Raw genomic sequence first — 20,795 nt, 5'->3', positions numbered from 1 at the left:
TGCTGCCCAGGAGGCGTGGCCCTGGCAGAAAGGTAAGCAGTTTTGTTCTAATGGTGTCTGGTGGTGAATTATATCCCAATCTTCTTGCATGCAATTCAGCTGATGGTGGTGTTACTGTATACAACATGAATAAATTAATTTAAAGTACCAGATTTCAATTGTGCTAAACAATTAGTATATTTTTACATGTTTTTTTTATATATAAATATATCTTCTACAGAGACGGGAAAGCATATTTGATTGTGAAAAAACTAATTAGAAACTTGACAATACACTCCTGATCAAAATCTTAAGACCAGTTAAAAAAGTGCAAGAATTTGAATTTTGCACTATTGGATCTTAAGAAGGTTCTAAGTAGAGCTTCACGATGTTAAAAGAAGAAATCAGTGTAAGAGACAAAAACTTTTGAGCAGGGAATTAATTGAAAACTGCATTTACACTCAAACATGATTTTTTCAGCTGATCAAAAGTTAAAGACCATAGCTTAAAAAAAAACAAAAACCCCCCAAAACAGAAATCAAAGTGTCAAAAAAAGGACTCAGTAATGAGTAGCTCCACCATTCTTGTTGATGACTTCAAACAATCGTTTAGGCTTGATGCCAGTGTTTCTAGGAGGCTAGTTGGAACGTTGCTCCAAGTGTTGAAGATGGCTTCACAAAGGGCATCCACTGTCTGGAACTGATGTCCATTTTTGTAAACTTCCCTTGCCATCCATCCCCAAATGTTCTCAATTGGGTTTAGATCCTGGGAACATGCACGATGGTCCAAAAGAGTGATGTTATTCTCTTGGAAGAACTCCTTTGTCAGGCGGGCATTGTGAACTGCAGCATTGTCCTGTTGAAAAACCCARTCATTACCACACAGACGAGGGCCCTCAGTCATGAGGGATGCCYGCTGCAACATCTCCACATAGCCAGCTGCTGTTTGCAGCCCCTGCACAACCTGAAGCTCCATTGTTCCATTGAAGGAAAACGCACCCCAAATCATGATGGCGCCCTCACCACTGTGCCGTGTAGAAAACATCTCAGGTGGGATCTCCTTGTCATGCCAGTAACGCTGGAAGCCATAAGGACCATCAAGGTTACATTTTTTCTCATCAGAGAAGACAACTTTCTTCCACCTTTCAATGTCCTATGTTTGGTGCACCCTTGCAAAGTCCAAACGGGCAATTTTGTGGCGTTGAAGAACATGTGGCCTTTGAAGACATTTTTTGTTTCTGAAGCCCTTCTCTCGCAGATGCCGTCTGATGGTTATTGGGCTGCAGTCAGCACCAGTAATGGCCTTAATTTGGGTAGAGAATTGTCCCGTGTCTTGACAGGCATCCAATAGGATTCTGCGGCTCAGAGCTGGTGAAATTTTTTGGGGTCTACCACTTGACTTTTTTGTTCCATAACCCTCAGGATCATTTAAAAAATGCAAAATGACTGTCTTACTGCGTCCAACCTCAGCAGCGATGRCACGTTGTGAGAGGCCTTGCTTATGCAGCTCAACAATCCTACCATGTTCAAAGTCAGTGAGCTTTTTTGCTTTTGCCATCAGGAGGTCTTGACASTGTAAAGACTTGACAGAAAATGACATGGAATCCAGATTTTTGCACAGCTTTTGGCTTTTAAAGACTATGGTCTTAAACTTTTGATCAGCTGAAAAAAATCATGTTTGAGTGTAAATGCAGTTTTCAGAAAATTCCCTGCTCAAAAGTTCTTGTCTCTTACGCTGATTTTTCCTTTAACATTGTGAAGCTCTACTTAGAACCGTCTTAAGATCCAATAGTGCAAAATGCAAATTCTTGCAATTTTTTGACTGGTCTTAAGATTTTGATCAGGAGTGTATATCAAGATTCAAAATGTAGATTGATTTTTATTATTTAAGGGATATAATGTATCTAATGTCAAGCTGTTAATTTCTGTCCAATTTCCTGTCACATTGCTTAGTGACTATTTCTTTTCATTCCTTTCTCTTTTAGTAGTGTTTTAACCTTTATCCCCAGCAGTTTATAAAATAAGCCTATGTGTAAACAAAGATTGAAAAGGGCTTTCTGACTTTTCATTACAAACTGGAAATTTGTCATGCGTTTGTCTCTTTCCTGGCTATGCCTCACTTTCATTGCTTTACCTTTTCTCTTCACTAACCTTTAGCAGCAGCAACAACTGCTGAGGCCATCTCTTCTGAGACCAGAGGTAGAAACTCCCCTGCTTTCCCTAATTCATAGGAACTGTGCATTCCTTCTGTTGTATACTCACTCCTTACTGAGCTCCTCCTGTCTCCCAGCTGTCTAGCTAAAGAATGCTGAGTAATTTCTGTGTCTGCCTCTCTGAAACACAGGAACTCTCCATGGAGTCAGGCATTGACCCAGGTCAAGACTATTACGCACAGGACTATTATAATTATGACCAAGGGTGAGCATTGACCGCACTATGTTAGTTTGTTTAACAATGTTCTCAAAGTCTCTTCATTGTAAGGTCTTTCTTGGAGACATGGGGATTATTTTCACACGTTTTCCAAAAGTATGGTTCATTTCATCCCACTTTTGCATTCCATACCCCCAGAACTTGCATATCGAACTCTTCTCTAACCAAACAAGATCGTTTAACTGGATGCTGTCTTCACACCTCTGAAAGCATCTTTTATTGTATTGTATACAGGTTGTTTTTGGCTTTTGTCTTACATGACCCATAGGGCCTAAAGAGGAAAAGCATGTCAATTGGAGGTGAAGCTGCTGCAGAGGAATTGTTATTCATTAGGAACTCTCGCTCCTTTCGCAGCTGACTTGCACCACTTTGGGAATTGTGTTGCAGTTTTATCAGAACAGGGAGGAACTTTTGCACATTACAAGCTTAGATCAAAGAGAGGAGATCTAATTTATGCTTATGGTAATTCTCACTGTCATTACTCTCCATCTTATTTTACAAGTCACCTTTAGGAATCCTAATTATTGTGTCTAAATCACATGGGCATCCATTTTCAAGAAATTGTCACTGCATGTGTCCAGTGACATGACCTCATGTTTATTGTAAAAACTACAAATGACAGTGAATGAAAGTGGACCCTTTGATGTTTTTATTTTTGCAATGCGGGGCACACCTACCTGCTGGATAAGCTTTTAATCCAGCAATCAGCAGTTTGGGCTTCACAGGGAACATGAACTGTTCAGAGGCCTGTATAAACACAGACGGCCAGTGGCCCGTTTTGCACGATTCTTTTCCTTAATTTTGGATATTAAATATGTTAAACTTCAACTAAAAATGTGAAATTACAGCCATGCAAAGGTTTATCTGCTGAAAATCTACTAAACTAAATGTAATGTGATGCAGAATGCTCCTGAAGTTAAGCACAATATATGCAATATACTCATATTTTACTTTTTATTCAAAGAATTTATATGTAGATTCCTTGGTCAGATTTGCAGCTGTTTTTACCCATTGGGTTCTGCTGATACAGTTCATTAGATGGGTCTTTAGGACTGTGGATTTAAAGTCATTACATTTTTTAATAATTCTGAAAATGCAAACAAAATGTATTGCAGTGCCACTGAGGAAAGCAGCATTTCAACTTTTAGGGCTTGGGTAAAGGCTGACTGTGGAGCTATGTCATAAAATGTTATGGTTTCTTGGAGCATGGTTTTGCAGAAAGAATCCAACTGAAAATAATTTATATAAAGAATCTTTGCACACATTGATGAAATTCTTACAATATATTTAATCTTGTTTTGCTCTTTTTTATACATTGCTCTGCATTACAACATTTAGAAGAACATGTGGATAAGTTAATCAATTTATTGCAGTGCAATGCAGATAACGGATGTGTATTTGAAGAAACATACTAGTTAAATTAAGTGACCATTTCTCATTCACCCCAGTCACTAATTTAATGTGTTTTAATCTTGCTGTTTAATCATGCATTACTAGATATTATAAAAATGTTATGTAAGATGGGGCTTCAATTGAAATACTGTGACCTACCCGCAGTTATTTTGTGTTGTTGTGTCAAATTAGCTAAACCACTCAGTGCATTGGCTTTATATCATTCTCTCCCTCTGGTGGCTTATTAATATCCTACACCCACACTGAGTAAGGAGCCTGAATATATATATGCACGCTAGACTCTTCCGAATTTTATTTGGAAAATTGTTCAAACTATTCATTGCTTCCTTTCTTCGCCACAGTTGTGCCTTAGGGTTCATTGTGTTGTTTCTGTGACATAAAAAAATAAAATACATTGAAGTTTGTGGTTAGTATTTTTGTAAAACACTGCATATGCTTGTCTAGGGCAATTCCATTTTCAAGTTGTGTGCTGATATTTCTGCGTATGGTTTGTTAAAGGAATGGTTAAATAAGCAAGGATTAAATGCAATGCAGAGCATTATTTAATACATATATTTATGCATGTTGTCTGTTTTTTCTCAGATATGACTTTCCTCAGTATGGGAGTCGGAGGAGGCTGATATCACCCATGTATGATGAGTATGGTGAGGTGATCATGGAGGATGATGGGTATTACTACAGTCCACATGGCCCAGAGGTATTACCGATCCTTGAATTCTATATTGTATATTTTAAATACTAACGCTATTAGCAAAAACGACCACTAATATGCAGTGAATACCCAAGGTGTCATTTAAATTCTATACAGTGTGTGACACAACCATACGCTGGTTATATCATTACAAAGATTCCTAAATAAAATATGATTGTCTTAGGGACGTGGCAGAGGCCGGGGTGGCATGAGAGGTAGAGGTCCACCGAAGAGAGTTGCCTTTAGGGACTTGCCAGCAGAGGATGAAATAGTCCAACCTCAGGCAGCAGAGGAAGGTGAACCTTCTAAGGCTGCCAAGAGACTGAAGTCTGTCATGAAACTCAGCAAACTCCTGGCAGCCGGCAAGGGAGGAGAGCAACCATCTGATGCCGGCCCTCCTGGCCCATCTCCATGGAAGAAAGCCAAGTTGCTCAAGATGTTTGGCGCTGGAAAGAAGGACAAGGATTATGCCAAACTGATGTCAGCCCGCCGTATTGACAGCCAGGACAGTCTTACGGACAGACCGGCAGTTATTGGGCCAATAGATAGCAAGTCGGATGCTCGCAGCCGGCTTAGCAAAGTTTTAAAGAAAATTACCATTGGCAACAAGTTGCAGGTCAGGAGGAAGTCACAGAGTAGCGTGAGTCATGGCTCAGCCACAGGCAGTGAGAAAGATGAGGAGGCTTCGCAGGCAGCCAGCGAGGATGAAAGGAAGTCTAAAGTGTCTATTAGTGTGACCGAAAGTGAGCCAGAAGGAGGTGCAAGTGGAAGCAGTAAGGAGAAAGACTCTGATGAAGAATCCTCTGAGAAAAGTAGTGTTGACAGAGATTATCTTAAAGTTGACTTGGACAGAGATGACACAAATGAAAGCACTGTGGACTCAGAGGAAGAGCCTGATGAAGAGCCAGGTGATTCTGATGAGGAAAGCAGGTCCAAATCTGAAGAGGGCGAGGAAACTGAGAAGGACTCTGGCAGTGAAAAAGAATCAGAGACTGAGGGAGAGTCAGAGTCGGAAAAGGAATCAGTGTCTGAGAAGTCCTCGGCTACGGAGAAAGAGTCAGAAACAGAGTCGGAGTCTGATGAAGAGTCCAGCTCTGACAAGGAAACGGAATCAGGAACAGCAACAGAAAAGGAAACCAGTACAGAAAGGGATTCAGCAACAGAAAAAGACTCTGATGAAGAGTCTGAGGAAGAAGAGGTGTCTGAAAGCACTAGAGAAAGTGGGTCTTCTGCACGCACTTCTATAAGATCTTCAGCTACTGAGGCCAGCAGAAGGAGCAGTGCTTCTGCTACTGTTAGTGGGACTGACAGTAAAGGTAGTGAAAGTGCAAGTGACAGTGGCAGTGGTAATGTCAGAAGCGGTAGATCTTCCTCTAGATCAAGTGCGAGATCCACACAGAGAACCAGCTCATCAAGAGCATCTTCAAGGAAGTCCAGCGAAGAACTCAGTGAAGCCGAGTCAGGGACAGGAACAGCTAGTGACGCAGAATCGGGATCAGGGTCAGGGTCAGGAAGTGAACGCTCTTCATCTTGGGGGTCCAGCAAGAAAAAAGCATCCAGTTCAGAACTGAGTAAAAGATCTTCATCTGGCAGTCAGCGTTCCTTTGGAAGTGAGGGGAGTTCAGCTGGCTCCCAGTCCACTGCTGGAAGTCGACGTTCCCGAAAGTCTGTCCTGAGTCATGGTTCAGAGGATGCAATCACAGAGGAGAGTGAAGAGGAGGAGGAAGATGAGGAAGAATCTGGGACTGCTGATGAGAGCAAGGACTCTGCGAGTGAGGCCAGCGATGAAGCATCATCAAGAAGATCTAGTGTCGTTTCTGAAGGCCCAGGACCCTCTGCTCCCTACCGTGGTCAGACCTATAGTCCTGAGATCAGGAGCACCTCTGATGATACATACGGAGGCCTGTCCCCCATCACTGAAGTGGACGAGGACGCCATCTCCTCCGATAAATCTTCAGTCAGTGCATCAAAGGGCTCAGAAGGCACTGAAGAAACATCAGGTGGTGATTCAGGATCTGAAGGGAGCTCAACGGCCTTCTAGCGAGATTTATTGTCCCTGTGAAGTAAGAGTGAATAAAATCAATTACCTTTGCATGGGAGTGAAAAAATATTGCTTGCTTCCACAGACTGTTTCAAATGTCTGCTTTTTCTCATTTTCCCTGAGTAGGGGAAAAGCTGGTTTCCTGCTGCACATTATCTGAGTCTGACTCTCCTTTTTCTAGTGTTGACTTTTTTTTCTCTTTGATGTTCTCTGTGTGCTTTTCATGATTTTTGGTTTTTTGTACAGTATTCTAGTGCTATTTTTACATGTTCTTTTTTATCAGTTTTCCCTGAATGTTAATATTTTACTTAACTGAAAATGGTTTCTCACTGTAAACTGACAGATGTTTTCTTGATATGCGTTTTAACTTTTGCGTGATGCCATATAATATGAGAACATGTATTTTTTTGCTGAGGAAAAAAAAAAATCTGCTTCAAGAAATATCCAGTCTATCTATTCCACTGGATATAGTAGGGGAGGATGCAAAACCCTCCTCACTACTATGATGCTAAAATTTAAAATTGGTTGGTTTTTTTTGTTTGTTTGATTTTTAGTTTTTCTCCCGATTCACATGAGCACACCAAAAACTGAGCTTTTTTAAAAAAAATCCCCATTCTGACGTGGTTTTTTTGTGTGGTTTTTTTTTTTGTGTGCGTGTGGAAATTAGATCCAACTAGCCTTGCAACCTTTTATTGCACATTGCCAATCAGCTGGCTTAAAAAAAGAAACATTTTTTCAATGCTTACAGGGCAGACATATTTAGTAATACGATGATTATTAATGGTAATAATTGAACAATTGCAAGGAAATATGTCGATTTTCTGTTTTAAAATAACATTTTCTCTTTTTTTTTGTTCTCTGTTTTGCATAAAACCAAGATTATCATACCACCCCATGTTTGCTTACACTTTCACATCCTTTTTGATCTGAATGGAAACCTAAATAAAGAGTCTAAGCTTTTTGGTTTGATTGCTGTGCTGTGAAAACTTGATTTCTATGTCTGCTTTTTTATTCTTTTTGGTTTTGTTTTAACCACAACTTGCTTTACCTTCCAAAAATAAAATAAAAATTTTAAAAAAGCAATTTATTGACTTTGACCTTTTCATTTTCTTTTTCACAGGCTGGAAGAAAGAAACGGATCAAACTTGTGGTTGATCGGGAGAACGAGTCCAGCTCTACTGGAGAGGAAAGCACTACAGAGAGTCAACAGAATAGACTGCCCAACAGTCACAGCAACATCAATGGGAATATCTACCTCGCACAGAACGGCACCATCGTCAGGACCAGGAGGCCAGCCCATCTAAACAACCTAAAAATGGGCTCACCGTGCCGACTAAGTAAGCAATTCAAAAAACTCGACAAATTAGGTGTGACTCACGAGGAACCACCCCCTACTGCAGACAACGAGGCCGTAGAAAACAACACGGAGGACAGAACGAGTTCAGTTCTACATTCTGACAAGGACGTAAACCTCAATACTCTGTCCTCTTGTGGCTCTTTGGGATCCGCCATTACAAATCTAAAAACCTTTGGGTCCAAAGCCAGTATTACCAAGGCCATAATTGACAGCGGGCAGTGTGTCAGCGGGGAGCAAGAGACATCTGTCGACAACCACAACAGCAGTAGGGAAACACTGGAGTCACAACACAGTGACCGCACAATATCAGATGAAGAGGAACTGTGGATGGGACCGTGGAACAATCTGCACATACCTATGACAAAACTATGACTGGTCATTTACAAACTGAAATCCCCCTTTTGTTCATTTTCTCTTGTTTTTGCACATATTGTTAAGAAAGTCAACTTGAAATGTGTGCCTCAGCTAGTAAAGCTCCAATCACTGACAGGTGGTTGCACATATAATCATATTTTATTGAGAGAATTATAAGACAGAGATTACTAGTACCATATTTTTTATTACTGGCAGGGCTATAGTAGATAAAGGCAATGAATGCCTCCAGCAAATTGAGAATTTTATGCGAATCATGCTCGACTCTTAATTTCATCTCTTGAAAACACTGAATGGCCCTTTTTTGTTGTTTATTATTCTTGTTTTAAACACGAGATTTATGGTCATTCCAAAGTGTTGTTGAAGACATTTGCAGATGAATATTGGTGATCAAAGAACTCATAATGATGTAGTCTATGATAAAAAAAAATCAACATATTTTGCTATTTGGGTTTTTCTTGAAAAAACTCCAGAATGTCGCTGATTATTTAATGTCGTGATCACTTGGAAATGTTTTTAAAGATTTCTGAGCAATATAGTAAATTATTTTTGTCTATTTTATATTAACAAGAGATGAAAAATCTACAATATGATCTTAAAGAATAAATATATAAAACATGACTGCCATCGCTGACTTTCAGTAGTGAACCGTGGCAGTACGGTCATAGTGTTTTTATATCTGCATTTGTACTTATAGAATGTGGTATTTTCAATCCCTTTACATGATGCGGATTCACTCTGTTCTTGTCATGAGTATGGAACACCAAAATTGGTGTCGCATTCAACAATAAATCTCTAATCTGTTTCTTTGTTTAGAGAGTAATAATTGCAAGCATGCGTCAGTTCTCCAATTTTTGCTGCACTTTAGGTAAAAATGACCTAAAAAGAAAATGCTTAACTTTAGCAGCTACATGACCACTATATGTTTGAAGGTAAAAATACGTAAGTGCAGTTATAATGTCACCAACAGAATGAAGATTGTTCATTTGAGTGGCTTTTCACCAGAAAGAAAAGCAATGAAAGGTCACCAAACATTCACATTAAAAAATGTGCTATGCATCTAAAACATGTCTGGAAATTCCAATATTAAGTTCACTTTCTCAGCTCATAAGCTGACTGGAAGGAAAAAGATTTTTTTTTTTCATCATGCAATTATCTGAAGAAAAATGCTGAAACAGAAATATTTTGGCATTCGGAGACCAACTGTCTTTACTAGTTTTATCAGAACATCCTATATGACACGTGCGTAATGACATTCAAATAAAGGTTTCCTGCAGTAAATCAAAATCTTAAAAATACCAGTCAAAATTACAGAGTGCAGAATGTTGTTCAATAAAAGGGATCAGGGACTGAATGCCAGAATGAAAAATCTTGGAGAGTCTCCAATATGTCAGCAGGAATAAGTTTACACTCTGGAACAGAATTTGACTCGTACAGACGCCTCACAAGACTGGCCTTTCAGGTAAAGTATTTTTTGTAAAATCACATTATTCTTAGAATTATTCTTAATCTTTTTTTTTTAATTCAAGTTGAATATAATTGGACATTTCCTATGTGCATCTAACTGGAACATGTTTTCAAGTTTAAAGTGCATCTGCAAATTGTGCTATTAGGTTGTAAAAGCTAATGCACAGATTTTATGAATCATCAGTTTTAAAAGGTAAATGACCTGTACAGCAATTTATCATGTCCAGATGACCCCAAAGCGCTTTGCACTACCTTCAGTCATTCACCCATTCACACACTGATGGGGGGGCCAAGCTGCTGGATTGTAGCCACAGCTGTCCTGGGACAGTCTGACAGAAGCAAGGCTGCCATTCAGCGGTGCCACTAGTACGTCTGACCACCACCAGCAGGCAAGGTGGGTGAAGTGGACACTTGCTGTTAAGAGAGAACAACCGAGACGAACAGAGTGGATTCTCGAATCAGCAACCCACCAATTGCCAGGTGAACAACTACCACCGTCGTTACCATTGTTTTAGTTGGTAAAGCAGCTAACTACTGAACTTCACCCAGCTTCTCACAGACACCCAGTAGAATGTTGCGGTTTCCTCACCAAGGAAAAAGTTGCTGTGTTCCTAAATGATGCCACTACTAATTTCCATAATTGGCAATGTGCATTCAACTGTAATGGATGCTACAGGATTGAACACAAGTGAACTTTCTACTTTCAAATCTTGCTTTGCTTTAGGTTAACCTTTATATCTTGCAACTGGCATAAGTAGTCTGATTTGTTTATTTTTTATATAAATATATGTTTACATAGTACACTTTTCTTAAGTCTGATGTGATTTTTGTTTTCATGGTCTGCCTGAAAACCTACAGTCATAGTAAAACATGAGTATAATTTATAAATGAAAGTAAGATCAAGATCATCAGTGGTGGATTTGCAAATGCATTAGCTAGAGAACATTGATGACCAAATCTTTTAAATTTGTTTCGTGTCCATTTTGAAATCTGTGAAGAAACTGATTTCTTTACAGAAATCTGTTTCTGTGAAGAAACTGATCCAGATAAAATGGAAGGAAAATGGGATGCAGTGCCTCTTTTTTTTTTTTTTTTTTCATTGTGATAATGCGGTGCACACATAAAAAAAATCCCTCCTTTACTCATTTTAAATTGCCACAAGCAATTTTTGGCTTTACAGTGGAACATGATATGTAAAAACCTAAATTATCAACTAATCACAGAAGGGGCAAGCGGTTTCTCTGTACCCCTTCAGTATATAATCTTTACCCTAGGGTTGATTTAAATATATTCATGCATCCTTTACAACAACTTCAGCTGCAGTTTGTGTTAATGTGAAACCATCTTCTGCAATATCCCTGTGGAGATAAATCTTGACATAAAAATTCTGCTGTGCTTCACAGTGATTCATAAACTTTAAAGATTTTTATGGATGGTGATTCTTCAATCACTGGGAGCTTGCTAAGTTAGTAATGGTATGTATCCAATGAGCAAAGCTACACCAAGGTCATGCTCCGTCTATAAATTTCTTATTCTAATTTGGACTTTGGAGGACCTCTGAATGACCTGTTGTTAAACTGGCAAAGACCCAAAGCATCCATCCAGTCACATGTCTGATGCCTCTTTGGAGTGGCTTCACAGGAATGTGAATGACAGTGCGAAGTCATTTAGCCTCTGATTTGTTAACATACAAACTGGCAATAGCTAGTAATGGAATAAGTTTACAAGAACACTTGTCAATATTAAATCACTTTGGCAATCAAATATTCGTAGTGAAAGTAAAACCAGGACATAGGCTTAATAGCCAGCCAGGATTAAGATTATTATTTTCTTTCTCAAATACACAGGAGTCAGAGTAGTAGATTGATGATGCCCTACTGGGACTGTAGGTATTTCTCTTCCCTTATTACTTTTGACGTGAGAAAATTTAAACTGCAATATGTAGTGAATAAAGGGGAAAACATTCTATTTTTTCTCCATCGTGAAGGTTTTGCTAAGGGCTTATTTCCTTTTATCGTCGCTAATATTAAATAAGATTCTCCACATCAGGGACTGAGAAGAATCCGTACAGTCATGAATCATTTTAAGACGTCGAGCAGATTTTAAAATACAAAAAAACAAACCTAGGCATTGATTAGTGTGAAGAGAAGATGACTCAATAAATTAACTTATAAACATACAGTACATATATATGTGTGTGTGTGTGTGTACTTAGGATATCCTGACCTACAACAAGTTGTACGGTAATCTACCTATGACTCAGTTTGAAAGAGATTATCACAAATCCCAAAAGGAGGCAGAAGGAAACTCCTCATAATACCTATCCGTCACCATCGCTTTTTTTGCAAGCTCAGACCTGGAGGTTCTTTTTTCCTTCCATTTCGTCCAAAGCCTGACTCCGAAATAAAGGAAGCTACTTTACTGCGTAAGCATTTAAGAGGAAAAACGGCAACATGAGAAGGTGAAATGAATGCTACATGTCTCACTGCTACACAAAATTCTGACCAAAAAATTAAGAGACTTTGAGAATACATCAGAGCGGCTGCGCAGGAGAAGCACAGTCTATGTCATTGCGTTTCTTTTCTCTCTCTCTGTCTCTGTGATCTCCGACTTTACCAACTGGATTAGATCCGAACTGCCCTGCAGCCAGCAGACGGGCAGATGGGGATAGTTTAGTGCTGCAGGGCAGACTGAGGCTGATTGCAGGTTGGTTATTTCAGTGAAGTAACATTAGAGGGTGCTGTGCTGTAGTGTTATCAAAGACAGGCTGCACCATCTGCTCCAGGTCAATTTTTTTTATGAACAGTAAAAGTGTGAACTTAGGATCTTTGCTGCTACTTTAGCTTTGAAGTTGTCCTCTTTTTTTTTTCTTTTTTTTTTTTTTAAGTGAGCAAGATTCATTCTGTCACATTTACTTGCGTCGAAAGATGACGGCTAGTTGATAGCAAATTTCCAGCTAACTTGCTAATTTTGAAATGGTGAATTCCTTTCAAATCTGCAAACTTTGTGAAAAATATGTGAAAGCAAGCCATTTTGCATATCTTTGAGTAAAATTATATATCTTAAAAACAGGTTGTTGTTTTTTTCAAGCAATAATAAATGCAAATATTTAAGATGTGTTTGCATCTTAAGTATTGGATGCAAATTCTTAAGATGCAACAGAGATTTGGTAAAAAATCTCTTCCCTAATACTCATACTTTCTTTCATACAAATACATACGCATATATATATATTTATATATTATTATTGTTATTATTATTATTATTATTAAAGGTTTTAACTTTTCAGTCTTCATTCTAACTAAAATAAAATTTGTTTTCAATTGTGCTATTTTCTTTCAGAAACTTTGATCTAATGGCTTCACTTAATGTCATGTTTCTGAAAATATGTCTGTATTGATCAAATGTATGCTTTAGGATAACATGGTAATATTAGTAAGTCATTGATACGTACAAATGTAAAAGGTGTAAAAATATGGTTTTCTTTAAACTTAAAACAGGGATTATTAAATGATTTTAACTTATTTTATGACACAAATGGTGGAAATCATAGGTTTTTTTCTCTACAGAACAGACTTGAAGATCCACTCTGAAATAAGTATTTATCACAATAAATTAGAAGCATATGCATTGCCAGATTCAATGCATTACGGGATGAACCCTAGGATGCAGTTAATGTGCCTCCTTAAAATTTTCCTGTCTAAATTTACACACAATGCTTCATCCTTAAAACATCAACATTGAACTCGCAGTCCACGACTGAAATTAAGCCTTCCAAGGAGTTTTCAACAAATTAAGAAACAAGAGCGCCTCGTGATGCTCTCAAAGATGCTAACCAGCAGAAACAAATTGAACGGTTGAACATTTGAGACCTGCAGTGTGTCAAAAACTGTTGTTGCATTTTCTTGATGTATAGCATTAAGCTAATGATAATTACTCTATGTTCTGTTGAGATTTCAGGCATTATGTGCCAGTTATTGGGTATTTCTGGCTGTCAATCATGCAGAATACGTTAGCACATCATTTGATTGTCACATGAAGCTGCAAAGCTGTAAAGAGAGATGATAATGAAAACTGAGGTGGCTTAGAAATATGGGTCATTTGTTTTTGAGCAGCATCACTGTGTGCTAGGCTGTCTTATTGTAAGATTTTTGCTTTGCACTACATTTCTGGGATGCAAATAATGCGATGAAGGGATTAAAATATAAATGCCAAGTAAATATTTGAAAAGACCATAAAATAAAAGAAAACGTGAAGGAACAAAAGAAGTCCCATCTGACTGACCAGAATTTTTTTGTGTGTGTTTTTTAATTTATGAAATTTTTACTACCTGCAATGCATGCACAACCACAAGATGGCGCCTGATACCAACAACTGAGATGAAGTGTACCTCTGAAATGGGCATTTAAATGTAGTGATGAGGAATCGGAAGATTATATTCATGCTTGCTGCAATATTTACAATTTAGACATATTGCATATTGGCTTATGATTTCGCTAGCGATGCTCTATGAAAACAGAAAATATGCAGATTCGTTTTGGTATTTTGTTGCGTCTGTGTGGAGGGGTTCTACTGTAGATTTATTGAATCTCTTTCCTGCCCGTTAGCATATTTATAAAGTTAAACATCAGCATAAAAGTAAAATATTTTATACCCTCCTCCTATAAAAATAACATTGTGAAGGATCGTATTCCTCTCTAATTGGCTTAAACCAATTATTTTCATATTTTTTTGCTTACTGTGTTGAAAACAACACAACACTCCTCTTTTTATAGAGCCATGCTCAGGCAGTGAGTAGAAGTCCATCATCATCTTCTCATTTCCTGCAGCTATTTAAGACTGCGCCTGTCCCAAAACAGGCGCCCAATGACCGCAGTCGGAGCTATCTGGGGACCAGCTTCCATACTAATTCAAGGATATTAGGATGTCTCCGACTGTTTTGCTTTGACATTTCTAAATCTTCATTGACTGCCGCACGTGTGCTGAGCGTGCGCCCTCTGACTTGCTGCCATCCATGTCTTCTCAGATCCATTTGGGCTTTCTTAACTATATATTGTACATCTTGAGTGCTTTATAATTTCTGTGCTGCACATTGTTATTTTAGAAATGAACTCAAAATCTAAAGTAAGGTCTAACTGACAGAGAGGTCTCACATAAACACACTCCCATATGCACACGTGCCATTGCTCGCTGAGCCCAGTTCTCTGACATCTCACCCAAGGGTTATATTCTAGCTGAAATGTTAGGTGTGCTGTAAAGTACACGCTCCACACTGTCTGGCTCTGCTAATGAAGGGGTGTGTGGCTGGTAGTCCGATGTTAGTACCATATATCCTGCGCCGCTTTAATGCTCACATCCAGTCTCATCCTATATACAGTGACTTGCAAAAGTATTCATACCTTTTCCTTTACACATTCTGATGTTAGAGCTACAAATATTGATGAATTTTTTTCTTTTTTTTTTCTTTTTTTTTGGATCTAATATGACAGACAAAGTAGTGCATCAACTGTGAAGTGGAACAAAAATTAATATACTCTCAAAATAATTTGCAGAAAAACTGTCGAAAACAGAGTCAGGCATTTTCTCCAAAGAGAAACAGAATCCTGTATAAATGCACCACCTTTTTCTGCAGCAAGCATGTTTGCGTATGTTTAAATCAACTTAGTTCTGTTAAGAACTGAAAGTTTTGCTCATTCTTTGCAAAATCTCAAGATTGCCAATGGCTTAGTCAGGCAGCTTTCAAGTTTTACTATAAATTCTCCATTGGATTTAGATCTGTAATATATAGCAAATTCCAACACATGAATGTGCTTTCATCTTGCTGACGCTCTGGCTGCATGTATAGGGCTGTTGTTCTGCTGGGGGGGGTGAACCTCCACCATGCTCTCAAGTCATTTGCAGCCTCTAAAAAGTTTTGATGTAGGACTTTTCTGCATTTAGCTCAATCAAACTTTCTATGAACTCTTACCATTACTCTATCCCTTTAGAAAAAGAAAAGAAAAAAAGTGTCATTGTTGGGGGTGGTAAGGTGATACATTTTGCCTCACATAGCATTTTGCATGTTGGTCTCATTCTTTCTCCTACTACCTGTTATGTCTCTCACATGGCTTGTGAAAAACTGCAAATCAGACTTCTTATGGCTTATATTTCACAATTCAACAGTATTGCCGCTTTTTCATAAAGTGGCAATACTTTATGGAAACCTTGCAGTTCCTCTAGATGTTTGTATGTTTTCTTCTTATGTTTAGCCTTTCCTTGCCTTCTGGTTTAGGTGGGTTTGATAGGTTTGAAGATGTGCAAACAGTTCTTTCTCAGATATTCAAAGTTGAGGTTATGGTTTTATAGCCTAATCCTGCTTTAGTCTTCTTCACCACTGACCTTTCTGCTGTGTTCTGCTGTGGTTTGTATGATGTTTTACAATTTTTTGGTCTTCTTATAACAGTTGTGTTAATGCTGAAATCAAATTCCACCCCAATGAACTCTTTTAGCAAATTAGGAGACTTTTAGTTAGTAAATGCAAATTTTTGCAGCATTTTTTAGATTTTTTGGTCTTGGGAATAAAAAAGTACATGTGTCATTTTCCTTTTACCACATAATTATGCACTACTTTATGTTGTTTCAAACAAATTCCAGTAAAATCTACTGACGTTTGTGGTTTTTAAGTGGCAATATGTGAGAATTAAACTGTAAACTTAACAAAGCTTTTGTGAGGCATGTATATTGACCTGAGTCACTCTGAACGCTCAACAGTTATAGATATTCACCAAAGACTTGTTTTTAAAACAGTTTTCATATGAAATTGGGCACGAAGCTGTTTTCAAACATTGTCTTGCTGCATTTCTTGTAAATTCTCATAACATCACATCGTGGAATCCTTTTCATTTATGAAAAGCTCCTTTTGTTGTTGTGACTTTGGCACATCGGTACTTGGCCAAACTTGTCAGACTGCGAGCTTTCAGCACCCACAGTGTTAATGTATAATGTCAACGCAGTAGGGAGCCTTGTTAAAAAGCAATTAAGCCAAAATGATTTAAACATTGTGTGGTTTGGACACTGGCAAGCCCTGAGGTACGGTGCTGTGTTGTTGTCGTCTTAAACAGAGTATTTCACTGTCTGCTCACACAGCAAACCGCTATTTGTGTGAATGTAGCTGCAACCACACTTTCCCACACCCGCCAAACCATACCAAACCACAGACTTCAGCAATGTGCACCACACACACACACTTTGTGCACAGACTCATACACAACACACACTCACATAGAGTATTCACATGAAGAGTAATTGAGGGGTTTGACTAGTTTTTGGTGCATTAAAACAGTAGCTGCTTTAAATGATAGGGGCTGAGACATACTTGCATTGATGCCTGCAAGGCTGGTAAAAATGGCTGATTACTCAAAGAGGACGTGGCATTCAGTAACTCTTATTAAATTCCTTTTATATTTAGTGGAGTTTGACTGAATCACACCATTTAAGCTGTTCCTGACAGTAATGCATTCCTAATCCACGGCTTTCTTTCTCTTTACCCTCATTTCTTTAGCGATTTCAGGCACAAGCCTTTCTGCAAACAGTGTTAGACTCAGCCTTACTTCTGACGATCAAAACATTACTGATGACAGCCGAGAGTCTTCATCAGCCAGTCCTGAGGTATTAAGTTGTTCTCCCTGTTTCCAAAGCAACAGCTCATCCTGTAGCCTATGTAATAATTTGCTGTTATATGTGCACGACTCCCAGTAATTCTGCAGGAGTTACGTAAGCAGCTCTAAGTTTAGTTCTAATGGTCGTTGTCTTAGACAAAGATTAGTGCTAGGCCATTGCCAGACACATTTTGGCTGTTGGCAGATTGTTAGCTTACACTCTGTGTGCAAATGTGCTCATCACAGCCAGACTGCTTGGATGTGGTTTGGAACATCTGTGTGGTCCACACTCCATCTGAAGACAGACAGGAGAGAGACAGAAAGGGTGAGGAACAGAGAAGGGGAGGGGAAGAGTGAAGGGACCCCAGCATTGCTCAGAAAGACGCCCTCAGTTTTTCCATCACTTCTGTCTCCGCCGCCGCAGCGGCGGTGCTGCCTGAGAGCAGAGCCAAAGGACGGTGTGAGGCAGATGTGAGGTCTGTGGCTGAGTCTGGGGGGAGATGGAAGAGGAGAAAGCAAGACTGGGTCATATCAGATGTGTGGGGAGCTGTCATTCTAGCAGATAACTTATGAAGCTGAAGGTTAGGTCTGGTAATCACAGAGCTGCCGGCGGTGTAGAGAAGAGGGGAGCTGAAACGGGTTTTGGTCCAAAACTGCGGTCAGCTATACCCCACCACCAGCGGCAGCAACGCCGCAGCCCAGCTCCCTGCCTGTGTGCCTGTGGTGCTTATTTACGAGCCTGTTTAACCACGATGCAGTCCCTGTGGTGAACTGACACAAGATGACAGCAGCCTAAATGTCTTGCCCTTTAAATCAAGCCTAATGGTCGCTTAGGGCTGTGGAGACAGGCACAGGGATAGGCGCCTGGGGTCTTTTCATTGGGGCCCTCTGAGTAACACATCAGCTAACACATCTACGGGCCACCATCCAGAGCCTTATTACTACCTGCTTCTGTGGCTATGGCGCCACTGATTTAGCCATGGCTGCTTTTCTAGGTAAATTGTGAGCATGGGAATAGACAGTGTCCGCCGATTACAGCTGATCTCTGATTATATATTCAAGCCTGCTGTTCATTTCAACATGTTTTTATCATTCATTTAATATGGTTTTTCAATATGCTTAGATCCCAGTTGCACTGAGGAAAGTGAGTATTATACAAACATGTGAAAAATGACTGAATGCAGTTTGTTGTGTTGCTTTGCAGTTGTGTTTGCTTTTCCTTCATTCTTCAGACGGCTTTGTTGTCTACAACCTTTCTGATAGTATTTGGATCAACCTGAAATAAAGTTCTGTCTTCTTGATGGATTGTTCTTTGCAAAGAACGATTAGCTTAACATGGTGGTTCCCAAACTATTTATAACAAGCAAATCCCAACTTTTCTTAGTATCATCGCTGACAGACACTTTAAAACAGCAGTACAGTTTAAACACAACTTATTTGATGTGATGTTTTAAAATGGAATAGAAATGTGCATATTTTGATATATTGCACTGTCTGATTGTTTGAATTATGAGTGTCATTTTCACTCAGAAGTTGATACTTTCAAGAACCAAGTTAGAAAAATTGATAGATGTTCTAACAAGATGACTTCTTGTCTTATGTTGGCAAGAAGTCAGAGACTTCTCACCAACCCTGACCTTAAAATCTAATATTTCTACCTTGACATTGCAGCTACATTGCAGCTACATTGTAGCGCAAATTGTACTCTACAGTATGAGAGTTTTCTTTTACACTTTTGATGATTTTTATCTAGTGAAATCATATTTATGAAACCACTCTAAGTGAACATAAAGTACAAATTGCAAGACATTGCTTTGTTACTAGCTTGCATTGTTATATGAACACTGAACATATTATAAAGTAAATGCTGCTGCTTTTCAAACTTGGGTTTGATGTCACTCCCAAATCCAAGTTCCAACTTTACAGGTAAAGATGACACAGCTAAATCTTCTCCTTTTTCGCTAGTGATGGCTCCAATTTCTTGACTACAGTAAAGCGGTTTATTTTAAGTTATGTTTTTAAAAGTAGCTAATGGGTTTGCAAATTAACTAAATGGCTTTTTTTTTTTGTCTGTTCTGATATTCACACGCTCAGGTGCATGTCCCTACAAAGCTCAGGCATGTTTGAACATGACCACATGTTATACTGTTAGCTCCTGCTCATATAATCAGTCAAAGCTTAATTTATGGCTTCAGTAGGGACTTGTTAGACATGCAGCCAGAGTGAAACAAGGCTCTGCGATCAGTGGATTGTTTTACTTTCCTTAAATCAGACTTAGAATTGAGACAGGTATGGCAGCTCAAATTTGGCTGGCTGTAGATTGGTAATTTATTGATTTGAAAGCATATAAAAAAAGCTGATTCATTGTAAAAAAAAATTTTTTTCGTCTATGCTATTTTTTCCCATAGTGATTAGATTAAGTAGCTAAATATAATATACACAATCCCATTTTCTTCACTTCACCCTCATAATATTGAAAAAATCAACTAGACATTTTAAATGAAAGCTAATTACACCTTCTTTTAAAGTATTTAACCATATTTAGTCTGTGAAAGACTATTTGTTTACATGTGAGAATAGTTGTCTGAAAGTCAATGCAATTCATGTGAAAGATCAAAGCTAACAGGAATAATTTGTTCTTACATTTTTTGCTACATGTCTGTTTTGATAGATTTCTAATGCAGTAAATAGTAAAGTGCCCAAAACGTCAATGTTCTAGTTAAAAGTGCACCGATTAATTTCTTACAGCCCTCTAAACGTCCAATGATGGATAAATGGAGATAAAGTTATTAGATAAGTGAGCCATCGATTGAATTTGAAATCTGAAACGTTTGATATTTGCTGTCTTCAAGAGTTGTTGTTGATTGTGTTGCTGTTCAAGCTGCACAAAACGGGTAAACAAATGGTTAATCCCCCGAGACTTTGTCTGAACTAACTCTGCGGTAAGCTAATAGCAGATCTGAGTGTTATTGGGAAAATTATATGCAATATGAGAGCAAACATACACTTCACATAAAAAAAGAAAAACCTGCGTAAACACATCATTCATAACTGCATTCCTTTCTGTGTGGGCTTACCAGCCAATTGCAATTAGACGCTTTCTGGGAGGAAGAAAAGATTAGCCTCCCAAATTGTGCGCCTTGCCCAATTCACTCAGAGAAAAAACTGTTTATTTTAAGTGAGAACCTGCCTGTCAATAATCCACAACAGATCTCAGGTAAAGTCATTCAGGTCACACCTATGGGATCTGCGAGAGGAAACAGGCTGGAGATAAAATGGTTGGCTACAAATCCCACGGGAATCCTTTTCTGCAGAAGTGTCTTCCCCTGAATCACCTGTTACCCCTGCTCACTGTTTGTACATCAACCTCAGCTTGTTGCTCAACACCCACACACACACACACACAACC

General features: G+C 38.7%; 2 protein-coding genes across 4 annotated transcripts in view; both read left to right on the top strand.

Annotated features, from left to right (window-relative positions):
- The window catches only part of LOC103476800 (protocadherin-15), a 197,137-nt gene extending 188,049 nt beyond the window's left edge, over window positions 1-9,088 (top strand). The window contains exons 34-38 of one of the 3 annotated variants that reach the window (XM_008429400.2): window positions 11-32; window positions 2,139-2,177; window positions 2,323-2,396; window positions 4,404-4,518; window positions 7,674-9,088. In XM_008429400.2, the coding sequence (XP_008427622.1) occupies window positions 11-32; window positions 2,139-2,177; window positions 2,323-2,396; window positions 4,404-4,518; window positions 7,674-8,282 (859 nt within the window). In that variant the 3' untranslated portion in view covers window positions 8,283-9,088. Of the gene's footprint in view, window positions 1-10; window positions 33-2,135; window positions 2,178-2,322; window positions 2,397-4,403; window positions 4,519-7,673 lie in introns of all 3 variants that reach the window. The other 2 variants (XM_008429399.2, XM_008429402.2) reach the window with 2 other exon arrangements.
- Window positions 4,531-7,631, top strand: LOC103476801 (clumping factor A-like). The gene has a single exon (XM_008429403.2). The coding sequence runs from the start codon at window positions 4,721-4,723 to the stop codon at window positions 6,551-6,553; it is 1,833 nt and encodes a 610-aa protein (XP_008427625.1). The 5' UTR covers window positions 4,531-4,720; the 3' UTR covers window positions 6,554-7,631.
- Window positions 9,089-20,795: the final 11,707 nt, after the last annotated feature.

The sequence above is a fragment of the Poecilia reticulata genome, linkage group LG15, assembly GCF_000633615.1.
Source record: "Poecilia reticulata strain Guanapo linkage group LG15, Guppy_female_1.0+MT, whole genome shotgun sequence".
Lineage (NCBI taxonomy): Eukaryota > Metazoa > Chordata > Actinopteri > Cyprinodontiformes > Poeciliidae > Poecilia > Poecilia reticulata.
This window is presented reverse-complemented; position numbering and strand designations above follow the sequence as displayed.